Source organism: Cyrtonyx montezumae, unplaced genomic scaffold (assembly GCF_038088225.1).
Source record: "Cyrtonyx montezumae isolate F1298 unplaced genomic scaffold, pur_monq_1.0 scaffold_2, whole genome shotgun sequence".
Classification (NCBI taxonomy): Eukaryota; Metazoa; Chordata; class Aves; order Galliformes; family Odontophoridae; genus Cyrtonyx; species Cyrtonyx montezumae.
In genome coordinates this window covers 25,754,748-25,770,869 of record NW_027071936.1, presented here as the reverse complement: position 1 = coordinate 25,770,869, position 16,122 = coordinate 25,754,748, and the positions used below count along the sequence as shown (strand labels likewise).

Here is a 16,122-nt window from a genome sequence, read left to right as displayed (position 1 = left end):
ATAGGTGTAACAGATGAACCTACACTGCATATGGCATTTTAAGTACAGCATAACACTCCAGAAAGAAAGAACAATTAATAAGCTGCAAGCTGGAACATGAGGGCAACATCCAACCAGGCAGCATGCTAATTGGATGACATCTTCATCCATTTATTGAGAAGCACTTGAGAAATCACTTATTTTCCAACAAAAGTTTCTGGTAGTGATTTTTACACGTGTAATCAACTGAATCACCAGCAAAGCTTCATACTATAAACCCAGAAAAAACAGCCTACAGTTATACACAGAAGTGTCACTGACACATGCTAACTTTATTGCTGTTTTGAGTAAAAAAATATATATTAAAAAAAGCATGCACATATGGCTTGCACTTTCCAAGCAACTACTGACTTAACTCTAAGATTTCCAATTTTGGATATGAAAACACTAATATATACATTATATGTGTGTATATATATATTATTTTTTTTAAGTTCATACTAGAATATAGACCTGATGTCTATTAAAAAAATTCAATAAATACATAACCCCAAGAAGAGCTTTATAGTATCCTAGGGGGGACTAAGCAAGACAACTAGGGGGAAGAGGAGGAGAAGCAGGCAGGCTACACATCATTTCTTCACTCTTTTGACGCAAAGTAACTTCAGTATTAAAAACAATATATCAAAACTTTTTCAAAATGTAAATTATGAACTCTTACTTCACATTTTCTGAGATTGCCTCACGCAGGACAGAAAGGAAGAGGGAATTCCCAACGTGTTTTTAGGATGGCTCAGGAGTGCCTGCCAGAACTCTGCCCTTAAGATACGCATTCCAACTTTCTTGTTTTTTCTCATAACCATTAACCTCCAACATTCCCAGCCAAAAAGACATGCATTAGTAAAACGGAAGACCACACGCTACCTTGATCATTCAAAGCCTGAGTGGGATCTTTCAGAAGGGCTGCATATTTATGAAGAAGATTTACCATCACCTCCAAAAGCCCCACCTCCCTGAAGACATCCTTAAAGATGTAGTCATGACGGGTGAATTTCAGGAGTGTCTTCATGGCAATGATGCTACAGTGATAAGAAGTGCTGGATTTTAAAAGGATGCTCACACTGATCAGTTCTTTACAGGGTATGTAATTCAAGCTGAAGACAACAAATTCCAGCATTTCAAAGTATTTGGTCTGCACTTCTGGAAGTTTAGAAATTTTCTCTGCGAACTGAGACAATGTGTGCTGAGACTCCAAAATGAAGTAATTGGCATTGTCCACCATATAAATATTCGTGATGGCATCAAGGATAATTTGTGCTAGATAGCTAGTTTTTGCTTTCAAAAATGCATTCTGAAGGACGGAAAACGCTTGAATATTCCTCACGCTGTGACCTAAATTAGGAAACAAAGTGGGATGGGAAGAAAAAAAGTGAAAGTTCTTGATTGTCTCAAACAATGAGTACACTTACTAATAACAATCCATGCATTCTAATAAGCGTGGTTAAAATAACAGTAATGTTCACTTTTTTTTTTAATTAAAATGGGCTCTTCACAAAATCCTTTGCATAACCAATTATACTGCAAATCCTATGATTTACTATTCTTTCAGATGACGCCTTTGTTTTTGAAAGCAAGTGTTTACACATGCAGCTAAATGAATGATAGTTTCTTTCAAATAGGTAAGCAAGGTGACCTATTTTTAAAATTTGCAAGGGTATACAGTTCTAGAGAAAAAATAAAGCCTGTATGTCATCAGTCTGTGGCGTAAGAAAACACATTACAGAAACAGTAGAATGTTCTGTATTCTGTAATACAGTAGATCACTACATCCTTCACAAGTTTTAGGTAAGCTAAGTTTAAAAGAGCATGCATCTGATCACCTTCGTTTAATAGAGCAATAAGCAATGAGAAAGGCTTATCAGTTGAGTTGAAAGCTAAACAGCATGTGTGGCCTCTGAGTTATCATGTTCCATTCGCTCTTCAGAAATTCTGTGCAATAAAAGACAGCTAAGTGTAGAGAAACTCCAGAGGGCTGCAGAAGGCCTGCCTTAACAGAGAGCATGCTCTTGCTCAGTTCTGCATCAGAAACTTATAGATAAGTCATCATATCATTATCAGATGATGGCAGCGAGGTGGCTTTTGAGAATCAGTCTATGAACAATCAGGTAATTAAAATAAATGGAAGAATTTGTGCTAATATTACTGCTACATTATACATTGTGCAAAGACTTCCCATCTCTAAAAGCTAGGTCAAACTTTTTTTTTTATGTGCCACAGTGCCATCAATCGCAATCAGATCTCATTCATTTAGCCAAAGAGCACCTTGCTTATGTGTGTTCCTGTGGCCCTGATAATTCTCAATGGACAGTGCAGATACTACCCTACTAGAAGGATGCCTCAAAGCTCAATGTTGTAACTTTTACAAGGATAATATAACTCATAGTGGTCCAATCCCACCATGTAAGAATCGCCTCATGATAAATATCCTTTGAAAAAAAATATATACATGTAAAAGAAAATCAGGATGCTCTAACAATGAAACCTTACCTTCAAACAAGCTAAAAGTAAACCATTAACATGATTTCCAAACCTTCTGTAAAAGAAGACTCTTGATTTGTCATGTATGCTCTGTGGAATACTACTGTCTCCATCTTTTATAAACTCAGTTGTCCAATTTAAATTAAATTATCTCAGCGTCTAGCTTCACCACTTTCCCTGCTGTATTCCTCCAGAAAGGAAAAAGAAATTTCCTTGAAAAGTTACATGCAACAGTTTCACTTACTGGAAGAATATGCACATTAAATTGCAAGTCATATTCATTCGTTTCTAAAAGAAGGTGTTTTGCATGCTTTCTTTGAAATGAAAGATGTTGGAAAGTGGACAGAGTTGGAATGTAAGCAGTGACAGACACAACTAGTAATGTTCTAATTAAGTATAACAGTTGTTTCAGGCAATCAAGCAGATTAATGCTTTATCTTTGAACGTTACAAGGACCCCTGAAGAAACCAAATCTTCATCAGCTCTACAAAGTTCAAAACCTAAAAAGATTTAAATAAAAGCAATTAAGAAAATGTGTTAATACATTCTCCATAGATAACTCATCGACAGAACGGAGAAATAAAAGGAATTGATAGACGCCATGACCAACGAAATATGAGGATGTTTTGAGTGTATGAGACTGTGTTTCTTACATTACTTTTCTATCAATGATGATTAGCTTGGGCAAAAATTGTTTTGTTATTACCAGAGCACGAACAAACTAAACTCTGCCTACGACTATCACCTTTCCCTATTCCATAAATAATGAACTCTCTCAATACCAGAAAATGGTTGTCCAAAGAGCTTAGATATACTAGAGAAATGGTCAAGTAAATGCATTAACATACAGATCTATAAAGATAATCCTAACACAAAACCTTTACAAATGTCTCCAGTACTACTAAAACCAGAGAGAGGCCAAGAAGCAAGCTAGCCCTACAGTCATCTGCTAAACTCCAAAGTCCTTGCCTACACACAAAATGAGATTGCATTTTAAGCGTGTAGAATCCAAATTCTGCTTTTCTAAGTCCTCCCCCTGCAAATCTCCTCAAGCTTAGATCCATATCATAATTGAAAGTGGCTGCAGGCACACCGCAGGTTTCACCACTCTGAATGCTCACTGGTGATGAAACAACAACAGCTCACAAGGATAGCTTTTGTCAGCTTTAGCAAGTGTAACAAAAAGCAAAACTCCACAATTACAAACACAAAAAAAATACAAAACAATAACAAACAACCACCAAAGCAGCACATAACTCCGCAGTAAGTTTTGTGAGATCAGATCAGAACATTACAGACCAAACAAGTGCATCTCCTTGTACCAATAATCTCTTAAAACATCCAAATAGAAATCTGTGGAAGAGAAGTTTGATTGCACTACAGTTCTCAAAAAACAAAAAACAAACAAAAACAAACACCTGTACACATACTTTTTAAGTATCAAACCCAAAGAAAACAGACCTCTAGGACAAGATAACCAAATGTTTTAAAAGCAACCTTAGTAAAAGAACTTACACTCAGTAGCAAACAGTTTACATAGTACAAAGCTTCTCTGTACTTTACTGTTTATATTTTAAAACATACAGCGAGGGAGGGAAAAAACACTCACCTTTGCCTGCAGGCTGTGGCACTGCAAATCCAGGTAGTAGGAAAGGTACTCCGGTGGTAACACCAGCTGGTTTCAATTCATTTACACCATATGTTGTTAAGGAAGTAATCAAATTAACCAAGTCCTTCAAAGCATCCTTTGATTCAGCCTCTTTCGCCTGTTCTAATCTGAAGGAAATAAAAAACAACAGAAGGCTACGTTAGCACAAGTTCCTTTCAACTCAAATCACTACCATCAATGATTTCTTTCATTTTTCTTTGTTAACTTAGAGAACATACCTCCAGTGCCCTGTACAGTATTTTACACATTCTCCATTCACATTTCTAACCATTCAGTCAAACATAAATGTATGCTGTCATAAATCCATTAATTTCCTATATAAATTCACTTCATAAATCTTGCCATGAACTCAACAGCCTACTAGAAAGCTGCACAGATATTAAAAAATATATTTTAAATTACCCAGAAGGCAAGTTAACCTGCATCAAAAGAGGAGTGGCAGCACGGCAAAGGAGGTGATTTTTCCTCTCTGCTCTGCTCTAGTAAAGCTCCATTTGGAGTATTGTGCTCAAGACTGGGACCCCCAGTACAGGAAGAATGCAGAGCTGTTGGAGCAGCTCCAGAAGAAGGTCACAAAAAAGATCAGAGGGCTGGAGCACCGCTCCTAATAGAGAGGGGCTGAGGGAGCTGGGCTTGCTCAGCCTGGAGAAAAAAAGGCTCTGGAGAGACACCTCACTGCAGCCTTCCAGTACTTGAAGGGAGCTGTGGTGGACAGCAACAAGCCCATAGCAGGGATAACGGAACTGAAGGGGTTTTAAGGTCCCTTCTAACACAAACCATACTAAGGCAAGTCCTCGTACGAATAGGAAGCTGATAGGCAAATACCTAGGCAGTCTGTAAAAAAATAAACCCGCGCTGTGCCATCTTCATAGCTAATAATTTATGTTAATGAAATAGTCCGACCAGAAATGGAATACCTAGGAGTGCACAGCCAAGTACCTCATTTAGAACTACAGGCTGATATCAGAATCCTAGAGGGTAGAAATTGTCACATGTATCCTAATCACCATTTACTTCTAGTCATTCAGTCAGGGAAAATAAAATGAAATAAATGAATACAAAGAAGAAAACACCCAAACCATTAAAACCCAGATTATTCTTTTCAGTCCCAATCAATTGCTTACACATTCAAATCTTTTAATCCGTGTATTACTGCTTCAGGAGGACAAGGCTAAGGAAGACACCATGAGCAAACAGCCTTCCTTAAGTCCCATGCCAGCTGCCCAGCCAGGGACCATGGGTCATATCCTGGGGCTGTGACAAACAGAGGAAGGAGCAAAGGGGTAGCTGGAACCAGGAGCTAAGACTCTACAGAGCTGAGAAGAAAAACTACAATCCATTATTAGCTTATGCAGTGTAAGTTGTGTTTTTCCTCATGCTGATAAATTGATTCTGCACCCTGCACCTTCTCCACAGTGAGACCTATGGTTGGACTCATTCACATAGCCATTACAGAAGGACTCAGACTGTTCATTACTATTTCATAAACCCTCCACACACCCTGCCCTTTCATGTCACTGAGGTGAAAGCCACACACTCTCACCCTTGTTCTTCACAGGACTCTGGCAATTTCTTACTAAGTCAGTATCTTCACATACTGTTTTGCCTTACCAGCTCCAAAGCCTTCCTTCTTTGTGACTGGACTCCCAGTGCCAACATTTCATACTCCAATATGACAGTCATCCTCCTAACAGTACTGCATACTGTAAGACCTTTTTCCAAGCATTTTTTGCAAGGTTTTTAGCAATTTTTCTGGAGCCAGCTCACAAAGAAGCAAGGATAACACATTTTTGTGCTTTAACTCTGTCATGATGCCAAAAGATGAACTGGTATGCTGTGCAATTGTGCTCTCCTTTTTCAGTCACACAAACACACTCCTCTGCCTCTTCTCATACATCTGCCAGGGAATCTTCACTCTTTGGCTGAAAGAATGAGCAAGGTCAGGAGAGAGTCTGTTTAAAACGATGTACAGAGGATTGCTTTTGTGCTTGAAAAATAAATTGCTAAGGACAGCACATTCCTACAATTCTGCCTAACCTCCTGCTGACAGATTCTAGAAAACAACCAAGTTTTTTTTATATATAACAGTGCTTTCGTTCAAATAATTTAATTCATACTCAAAGCCACAATTTATACTAAAAGAACAATAACATAACGTATTGTAGCAATTTCAACACAGATGGTAATTTATGCATTATTCTGTCACTAAGGATTTCATATGCCATGATAAAGTCTGGTATTCTTTAAAAACAAGCACACACAATAAAACATAGAACGTAATAGAAAATTAAGTTCTAATATGTGGGTAACAAAACCCTAGCAACTCAGAACCCCCAGAACAACCTGAAAAACAGAGTTAGCTCTTAACATCAACTCTTCTCGTTAATGGCTATTACAGCACTGTTTCTAATCATCTCTGACTCCCACATACATGATAAGGTGTAAGTTCAGATTTCATTTCTGTGTTAGCATCTTGTGTTTGAATAACAAACAGCAACACCAGCAGCACGGTACTCACTTTCCTCTATCATACAAGAGGATTTAGTAATAAAGCAGCACCAATGAGCAATAACCTAAACAACGTAGTTTCATAGCAGGGGAGAAGCATGTAACTTGATATTTTGGTTCTACTGTCTTCATTTCATAGCAACCAACAACCATTTTTTTCATTTAAATCCATTTAACTATTCCTTAATAGGAAATCTTTTTAAAAGAGCTCACAGCCATCTGTCTGCATTCTTTTTTCATACCTGAGGAGGAGATCACAGAGGAAGTTGTATCCTTGCCATATCCTGAAATCATCCAGTAGAGTTTGTGATACATCACTGGAATCTTTGAGAAAACAAGAAAGCCCAGCAAACATCTCGACTATTTCAAGGGGAGAAAGGTCATCAGACTGCTGCATGTTCTGAACACACGTGGACAAACATTCTTTTTCTGAAAAGAATTGTAAGAAATTTGGTATTTTATTGACATTAATCACAGAAACAAGAACAGTTTTTAAATTAAACATAGCAATAAGGTAATGGTTACTTAATTACCTCTTATCATGCAACACATAACTTGACAGAATGCCTAGAGATGAGTAAGACTGTCCAGTAGCTTCAGATCTGATTCCTATCCTTTTTCTGCCAGCCCTGCCCTCCCCTAGATAATCTTTACTTCTTGAAGAAGACTTAGAAGACAAATACCAACTTTTATTTGAAAAGTTTAACTGAGAAAATCACTCAAAGGAGAAAACAATCTATGAACTGCTTTAATCCCAATCTGTATTCAAAAGCAGTTACAGAAAGACCTGAACCACACTGTGTTGCTCGTGTTAGGTAAAAACCAACACATTCATTGCATGGCTCCCCTGGTCAGCAATATGGTTGGCATTATATGCTTATTCAAATAATCCAGAGGCAAAGCATACAGCTTGTCTCATTCTATGTAGCTACCATGTTCCATTGGCACATTCTAAACACCCTTCCCAAATCCGTACTCAGATTTCAGGTTTCAAAAATACTCCCCTTTGGTGACTCCCTGCTCAAACTTTCCAGTATTTACAGACAAGTGCTAGCACTTCCAGTTTGACTGATTACAAAACCTCCCAGAAGATGAGGTCAAAACACAATATACTGAACAGATGTTTCTTTCACATGATGAAAAGCCTTACAATTTCTCTAATACAAGATGAGTCTACTGACACGTTATCATCTCTTAAGTCAGGTTCATTCTAATGCACCATCATAAATCCATCAGAAGGTTGCTACAGTTCTATGTAAAATAATTACCAGCTTTAAAATCCAATTTGAAAACATTTAACCAATGCCTAATTTGTGCTTCTACAAGATGCCGTACATTCAATTCTTTCTCACTGGAATTGAAAAGATGCTGCTAGTGCAAGAAAAAACAGACACTAACATTTTCCGTGAAGTATGTAGAGACGGAGTGATATCTTCCATAAACTGCCAAAAAGGTTTTGCAGCACCTTATAAAAATTTGCTTCCCAGGATGTGGGGAAACAGCGACTTCTTTTCCCCCCCAATAATCACAGATCACTACAATTTGTGGTAAGAATGTCAGCTCATTGAAACAAGTGTTCCAATTTATAAATGACATATGCATTCAGGTGGTGCTGCAGTCTGAAAGCCCTAAATACAATGACAAGAAATACATTTTACTCTATCAAACCCTAAATACCTCAACACTCACTTAACTTTAAATTAATGCAACACCACTATTTTCATTAAGATATTTGTTGTCAAAGCTCTTCCCATGAGTACTATCCTCTCTGACACCAGTTGTCATTTCACTTTGTCCTTTGCCACTAACCAGTGAGGCAGCAGCCCTTCCGAGGCAAACACTGAGCAATTCCTTGTAAAGATGCACTGGGATAAAGTACTTGTTAACTTAGCTTTCAAAATTTCTCACCATCTCCCCCTGTATGCTAGTTTCCAAACCAAAACCAGGACACTTCCTCAAATAAGGCCAAGAGGTAAAACTGAAGGATTTTGGCTGCTTCATTCCATTGGTGGCTGTCACGGTAGCAGCACAGGAACAAAGAACAGCACCCCTGGCAGAGGTGTGGGTGACAGCCAAGTAAAAGAAGGAGAGCCCTGGGATAGGTGCAAGGAACAATGTCTTCAGGCTTGGGAACTGGAAGGGCTGGTTGTATGTGAGCTAGCTGCTACAATGCACTTTCAGTAAGTACCTGGGGGCTCCACATGCACACCAAGCTCCCCAAAGCATTTCCTGGTACCTCTCTATTATCCAGGTTTCACTGTGTTCAGATATAACAGCCCCTTGATATTCCAGACAACAGAAGAGACAGCAAATTACTGGTGGCTATATCAGTTTGACCTAGTACTTCCTGCAGAAGTGAAATGTCAGACGAAGAACATTCTTTCAGCATATCCAAATTAGCTCTCCCTGGTTTTCATATTGCACCAGTATTTACTAGAGAGCAGATGCTTTTCTGGGCTTCCAGTAGCTTAAAATGAATCAGCAAAACACTCTGAGATAGTTCCAGTTCCTGCAGCTTCCTCAGATGTCCCTACACTTAAGTTGCCAGCTAGAGCAGCACCTAGGCAACGCAGCTGTACACTAAGCACTGCTAGCTCACCTTGCCTCTGCAAGGGACTGCTGCTGCTAATTCAAACACTGAGAAGATAACAACAAAATTCCCTTAAGAATTAATGCTAGCAACAAAAATGACAAACCTATTCATTGCACAAGGAATGTTTTTCAATAGAGCAGTTACTGAAGTTGCTCAAACAGAAGCAACAATGAGATAGAATCTGACTTCCTGGTTATCAGAAGCTCTAGGCAAAGCAAGAGGAAAACACTATTCTTTAGTTTCAGACTGACATGTATGAAGCAAAGTGAACTGAAAATGCAAATGCTCTGAAATGTTATACATACATCAAGACTTAGGTCCAAACAAAAAGCCAGCGAGTTTTCCTACATCTACAATTGTCATGCCTATTTGACTATTAGTAAAGCAATCAAAGACAAATAAATAAATAATAGTGGAGAAAGACACATACCGTGAATGTATTTCACTACATTGACACTAAGGCCGTGACGCGATATGGTCATCAGTACTTCCCCTGCACTCTTCCTCCAAGGCAGGTTATAGGGAGGGCACCATGACGTTATTGCACTGAACAAAAGCTGCAGATCATCCTTTTGAGCCAGTTCTTCCGCAGGGGACACAAAACTGCACAGCTTTACTAAGATCTGAAACATTAAGTCAGTAAATGTCTCATATTATTACCTTGCTATTGGCGTTGCCATTTCTGCCCAGACTTAGGAGAAGTTGAAACTTTCTTCCATGTAGCATGCACATTAGAAGAAGCAATGTGCTGTTCTGCCTTTGCATATTGTCTTTCTATTTTAAATTAAAGACAAGGTTATTCAATACATGGCTACTTCAGGTCTCAATTCAGCCGAAGATTATTAGCAAAACAGTAGCTGCAGAGCTTAAATAAATCTCTCGGCTGAAACAGCATGGTTGTTTTGGGTACCAGCACATTTCTTCCTTCTCTAATCCACTCATTCACTGGCTAACAAGTTTAAATCCTGCAGTGGGGCCAACAGCACTGAGAGGCAAACCATTACATTCCTTCCTAATGCAAGGAAGTTCACTGAAAAGCTGCTGGTAGAGCAACATCTGTGCTTTCTCAATCAAACAAAAACAGCCCAAAAAGCTTGACAGGGCTGTAGCATTGCTGCAGCCTTTCCTATCTGAAAGCCTGTAGCCTGGATCCAAATTGCCCAATTACCTTAAATAAGACAATGTACAGCAACACAGCCTGCCAGTACACTATGTGTTCTCTTTTGTGCATTTTCTGAGGATATCTGTTGTCCACTTTCCGTCTTCTGCAGGAAGCTGAGGTTCTCTCCCAGAAAAAATAAGGAATATTTTGTATAGCTACCTGCATCTATACCTGGAGGTATAGAAGCTAAGAAAGCAAAAAGAGTATGGGTGCTACCTGAAGCCTCACCCACTCCAGCTAACTCATTTCAGAGCACTACTTGATGGCCCTTGATGAGGGAAAAGTAGCATAGAAGTACACAAAAGACATAAAAATAGGGAATTAGCATATTAGAGGAACAGTATTTAGGTAACTTCCACAATTTTTTAACTCTGCTGACTGAAATACAGCAATACAGTTTCTGAAAGGTAACTCAAAGCACATAATGACTTCTGCTTTGGAAGAAAATGTGCTGTACTAGGACAACAAAAGTCAAAAGAAGAAAATGGCTACATTCCAATATAGTGACTGTCACTGGGCAGATAGTGTAGCCAGTGATAGTGAGATTAAGTCTCATCTTAATTTTTGTAGCACAGGTATCAAAATGCTGCACAAATTTTACACTTAAAAATCTCAGCACTGCCTTCACATCACTGAAGGTGATGATTACCAACAGGCTTCTACAGTGTTGTGTATGTGGTTATGCAAACACTCCCAATGCATACATGGAAACTGACAGTATGACTGAATCTGGTCTAACAGTAACAGTCAGCTCCTTCTAATAGTTTAGTCATGAGAGCACATGGAATTCCTTTACAAAAACTCAATTTGGAACTTGGAAAGCAGGAGCGGGGAGGATGCAGTACCTGTCAGTACCCTGGCAAATCTGGGGAAAAGCATCTGGAAAAACACACAGGAGATAACTAGCAGTAAATGCATGCTAAGATGGTTCACTCTCATATTTAAATTACTTATTTCCAAATGCACAGTTTACTTCCATAAGTAAAAAGAAATCAACTCCTAAAGATTACTCACAAATTAATTGTTAATTAATTGTTAATTACTCACAGATTATTAACAATACTAATATTTTTTACTATGTTTACTTCTGTCAACAATGGCCAAAGATACCAAACACCAATTAGATTAAAGAGCAAATGCTTTGCTCCCTTAAGGCAGCTGTGTGGAAGAGGTGCAATAATGTTTTCAGAAGAGACACTTGCTGAGGACAGAAATCACAGGACAAATAGGACAGGATTTTAATTTCATCCGTGCTTCCAGAAAAAGCAATCTTACTCTAAGACCACAGTTTGCAAAGAATCAAGTAAGAGCAGTTTCTGGAGATTTGTCATGAAGCATTTCCCCTCTGTTAGACCTGTGACCTATTTTACCTTTCTTACCTGAACAAAGACTTTCTGTAGTAGCGCTCGGCGCTCTGCGAGAGGTAGCTCATTCTGTGCTCCTCCAACTACCTCAGGCACATGTGGAAGGTCAAAAAACAGATACAGACATTTAACGAGTGTGGAAGGCACTGACATTGTAGTCATGCAGTCCACGGTTTTCTGGAGAGAAAGAAAATAGAGCAAACCCACAGTTCAGCATATTATTATATTTGAAGTGCTTCTGTAATGCAGTTGACACAAACACTGGCTTTTCCTTCTAATGCTTCTGAGTTGTCCAGGTAACAGCACAGATGGACCATCTATTTGCAAAAACCTACATAAACAGTAACTTTAAAAATAGCATCTTAATTTATTTACATGAAAATAGCACCTAACAGCCACAGTCAGGTAGTCCTTGCACTACAGAAACTACACAGCCTCTGCCAACTGGAGCTTACAAGTTAATAGCAACACTTTCAGCCAAGCCCTCATTAACAGTTATTTAACAGTTAGAAAAGGGAGTGGGAAGGCATTAGTCAAGTCACGCATTTGGATGGCAAGAAGGTAGAAGTAGGCATAAGGAGCAAAACAGGAAGAAGTAAGAAAGCATCGCAGGTAAGGAAAGACAAATGGGGTGGTGGCTGGTGACATACTAAACATACAGCAGATGACATACTGAGTTATAATGCAGAGTAGAGCAGGAAGAGCAAAACACACAGCAGCCAGTAAGCTGCCACAGACTGGTTCTCCAGTGTGGGCAAAAAGTGGAACCAAAGGCAGAAGCAGTAGCATTTGTGGTATCATTTGCTCATCACTGCTTTTGGTTTCCCCTTCCAGCAATACTTCCTACGTAAGTGATGGGGTGGGCATGTATTGAGTCTGAATGATTCAGGTAGTGTATGAGACATGGATGTCTTTGGAAGCTAAGCAGCAGCATGTTCAAGAAGCCTTTGGGGAACAATGATTGCCTGCAATAATTCTAACTCCATGTTCCAAAAGAATGACTTTTAGGCAATTGAAACAACAAGGAGTTGAAGTGGAAACTCTGTGGCACTACAGCAAAAAGAAGACCTTAACACAGAATGCAGAAAGTAGTCAAGAATGTCATTTAGGGTGTGTTCTCGCATTTCATTATTGTGATTCTCATGTGTCTCCAAGCCCACAGCTTTCATTAAGCACTGTTGTTTAAGACTAACCTGTCCTGATGAAGCTAGTAAATTAATTGTGGTGAGCAGCATCCAACCTCTACTTGCTTCTTCACTTTGATTGATCTCCAGAAACTGGACAATGGCACGACTTGCAGCCTCTGTAAGGGGAACAAGGTTAAAAGAAGGAAAAAGAAATTCAGTTTGAAAGTCTGCAGAATGGAAAACATTCTCTCAATAGTCTGTGCACTAAGCATGAATACAGGTCTGCAGCACTGCTTGAAGGGGAAGAGGACTGGGTTCAGGTTCTCTCCCAACACACGTTCCTGTCTTTCATGTGCACTAGGCTTCAACTCAGCTGTTAGAAGTACCTTTTAGGTATCATGTTTTCAACCAGTAGTTAGGTTGTGCAGTTGCATGCAGCAACTTCTGTTTAAGTATTTTGGTTTTACCAAACATAACTTACTCTATTCCGGTACATGAATTCACTATAATTTAGTGGGAAAGGCTGATATTCATTGTCTGGGGGGGTTGGAAAAAGCACTGCGCTGAAACAACAGTATGGAGAATAACTGGACAGGACTGAAGGAAAGATATAAAAACTCAAAAGGAATAAAAACGGGAAAATAATAACAGTAAAATTAAGATGAACAACTACCTCAGCCCCATCCTACTTTTATTTTTTTGTAAGATTAAATTGCTAACAATTCATGGCTAATTAGTATGAGGAATGGACCACTTTTGAAATCAGAAGAAGCAATTTGGTATCAATGAGAGCATAAATTAAATATTCAGCCTGGGAAATAAGTTATCATCCTCAATAAATATGAACATAATACAATACAAACAAGAATATAAATGAACTGAAAATGAAGTCCTAACTCTCTGCTGTCTAAATACATGTGTGTTAAGACATCTGTAATGCCAATAATGGGAAGCACCCATTATGCTTAAGGAAAATCTAAAACTGTTTTGCATTAATAACTGCACATCAATCATCTTTAATGCTTTCAGTGTCATCTAGGACAGAAAAAGAAAGTGTATAATATGGCTGAAAAGAGGAATTACAATGAAATTACAAAGGAAGAAAGAAGTCTGCAGTTGAAGAAGAATCCAACTTTAATCTTGTTTTGTCTGCTCCATCTGCTGTCAGATTCCCCACAGTATATACCCGTGCATGAGCTTCTTCTAAGCTAAATGCACCCCTCTTCTTGGAACTCGTTAGAGAACATCTTGAGTGTTATGCTTAACTTTGGCCCCAACCCAGTACAGGAAAGACTTCTGTTCACTTTGGTATTGCAGGTTTCAAACTGCAGACATGCAGCAAACAACCACTGTGACAACCAACCATGCCAGGCGGGCAGTTCGTTTTCTCAAATAATTGGTCATAAATAGGGAAGACTGGCACAGAAGAAACAAGGTTCTAATAGCCTCCTTTGGGCATGGCACTCAGAAAGCCACCTGTGGAACACAGGCTCTCTTTGTATCCCTGGAAGTCAGAGACTGAGAGGTTAGGTATGTGCTTCTGAAAAAGCTGCCACGCTGCTGGCATTCTAAACAGCAGTGCAGTCAAACACTATAAATAGTCACTTCAAAACTGTCAGTCTTAATTGAGCAGTACCTAAAACACAGACAGCATTTTAAGTGCAGAAATACATTCTTTTGTCATCTGCTCTGAGCAAATTTGACAGCACTACTATTCAGGATTCACTTCTGTCGTCAGCATTAGCCTTACTTTATTGCTTGTAATTTTTCCTTGTTCTGCAGCATTCAAGAAATCCTTTTGACACAACATTCCCTGCACCTGACCCTATGTCCTTAGTCCTTTAACTTCTGCACAGGAAACCATGGAATCAAGGATTTGGATGTGATAGCTAATAACAACAGTAAGGAAGCAAAGAGATAAAGAACCAGAAAGTAACATCTCTACATACCAATCTGGACAATTCTACAGGCATGTGTGGATAACTATGACTACAGTTATGACTACAGTTAGTACAGTAGTCAGATTTTTCCAGAAGGGAGCTGGTAAATGCAGGAAAGAGGCTTGGTAGAATGCAATGTCCAAAGAAGTTTCATACAGAAGAGGCACTTGGGATGCTTTTTGTCCTGGACATCAGAAAAACAGCAGATTGAAACCTACAAGTTAAGTCCTATTCAGATTGCTAACAAAAGCTGCCCTGCATTAAAGGAAACATTTCTGCCTATAGCAACATCAGTAAGGATTAATTCTGTATTTGTGTAGGTATTCTAGTAAACAGAACAGAATCATTGTACTTTTTTATACTGTATTGTTATCTTCAGTACAATACAGCATTAGTGGCAAAAGCCTAGGTGAGTAGGGAGGGAAAATATCCATATGCGCACCAGAGTGTGTGTGGCAATGGGGCTTTTCATGGACCCCTCTTCTAAGAAAGCCCCCACTGCTCTGAAAGGAGAATACCTGGAAATACACTCAGATGCCTGAGGAAATGTATAGTTTCAGCAGGCCAACTAGTAAGAGAAACATCAGCTTAAACTAAAGAGGACTGCTTGGCAAAAGATAAATAATTCATTGATGCCAGCATTTAGCTTCATTAATCCAGCTGGAAAAAAAAAAAAGATCTTTCTAGGATGTCCTAGAAAGGCACTGTATCACCCACACTTACCTCATATAAGATCTGGTAAATAGTATCTAAGATTAACTAAAATGTTAACAAAGAAATAAGATGCAGCTGTCATTGACCAAGACTGATTCCTGGTGGCTAACTGATAGGGCTCTGCTTCCCCCTTGGAGCAACTTCTGTAAATTCAAAATACAATCACCATGTAAGGCTAAGTCACCTACAGGTCAAGGGGAAAAGTGCGAGGAAGAAAACAGTGGTGCAGTCACAGCAGGTCAGATCACCTCCAGCCTACTACTCTCTGCTCAGCAGACAAACAGCTAACCAGCATATCTCTGTGTTACCCCTAGCTCCCCTGTTAGCAAGAAACAGCTCCAAAGCTTCCAAGAGATGCAGACACTACAAATAGTGCTATCAGAAAAACTCTGACCTCAGTGTGGAAGGAGCCTGAAAGGCCACTTGCAGAAGATATGTTTTCTGAAAATGCCTTCCACAAGATTTACTGAAGATAAGACGCACTTGGACAAAGCAAAAAAAAAAAACAACACATTTAACACTTAGCAA

The 16,122-nt window shown here is 39.0% G+C and overlaps 1 protein-coding gene across 8 annotated transcripts in view; it reads right to left on the bottom strand.

The window, feature by feature from the left end:
- WDFY3 (WD repeat and FYVE domain containing 3) overlaps positions 1 to 16,122 on the bottom strand; it is a 131,267-nt gene that overhangs the window by 75,133 nt on the left and 40,012 nt on the right. For all 8 annotated transcript variants that reach the window (XM_065736695.1, XM_065736687.1, XM_065736691.1 and 5 more), the window contains exons 5-10: positions 13,007 to 13,116; positions 11,829 to 11,990; positions 9,718 to 9,910; positions 6,937 to 7,123; positions 4,127 to 4,293; positions 904 to 1,371 (exon numbers count right to left, since the gene is read on the bottom strand). In XM_065736695.1, the coding sequence (XP_065592767.1) occupies positions 904 to 1,371; positions 4,127 to 4,293; positions 6,937 to 7,123; positions 9,718 to 9,910; positions 11,829 to 11,990; positions 13,007 to 13,116 (1,287 nt within the window). The remainder of the gene's footprint in view (positions 1 to 903; positions 1,372 to 4,126; positions 4,294 to 6,936; positions 7,124 to 9,717; positions 9,911 to 11,828; positions 11,991 to 13,006; positions 13,117 to 16,122) is intronic.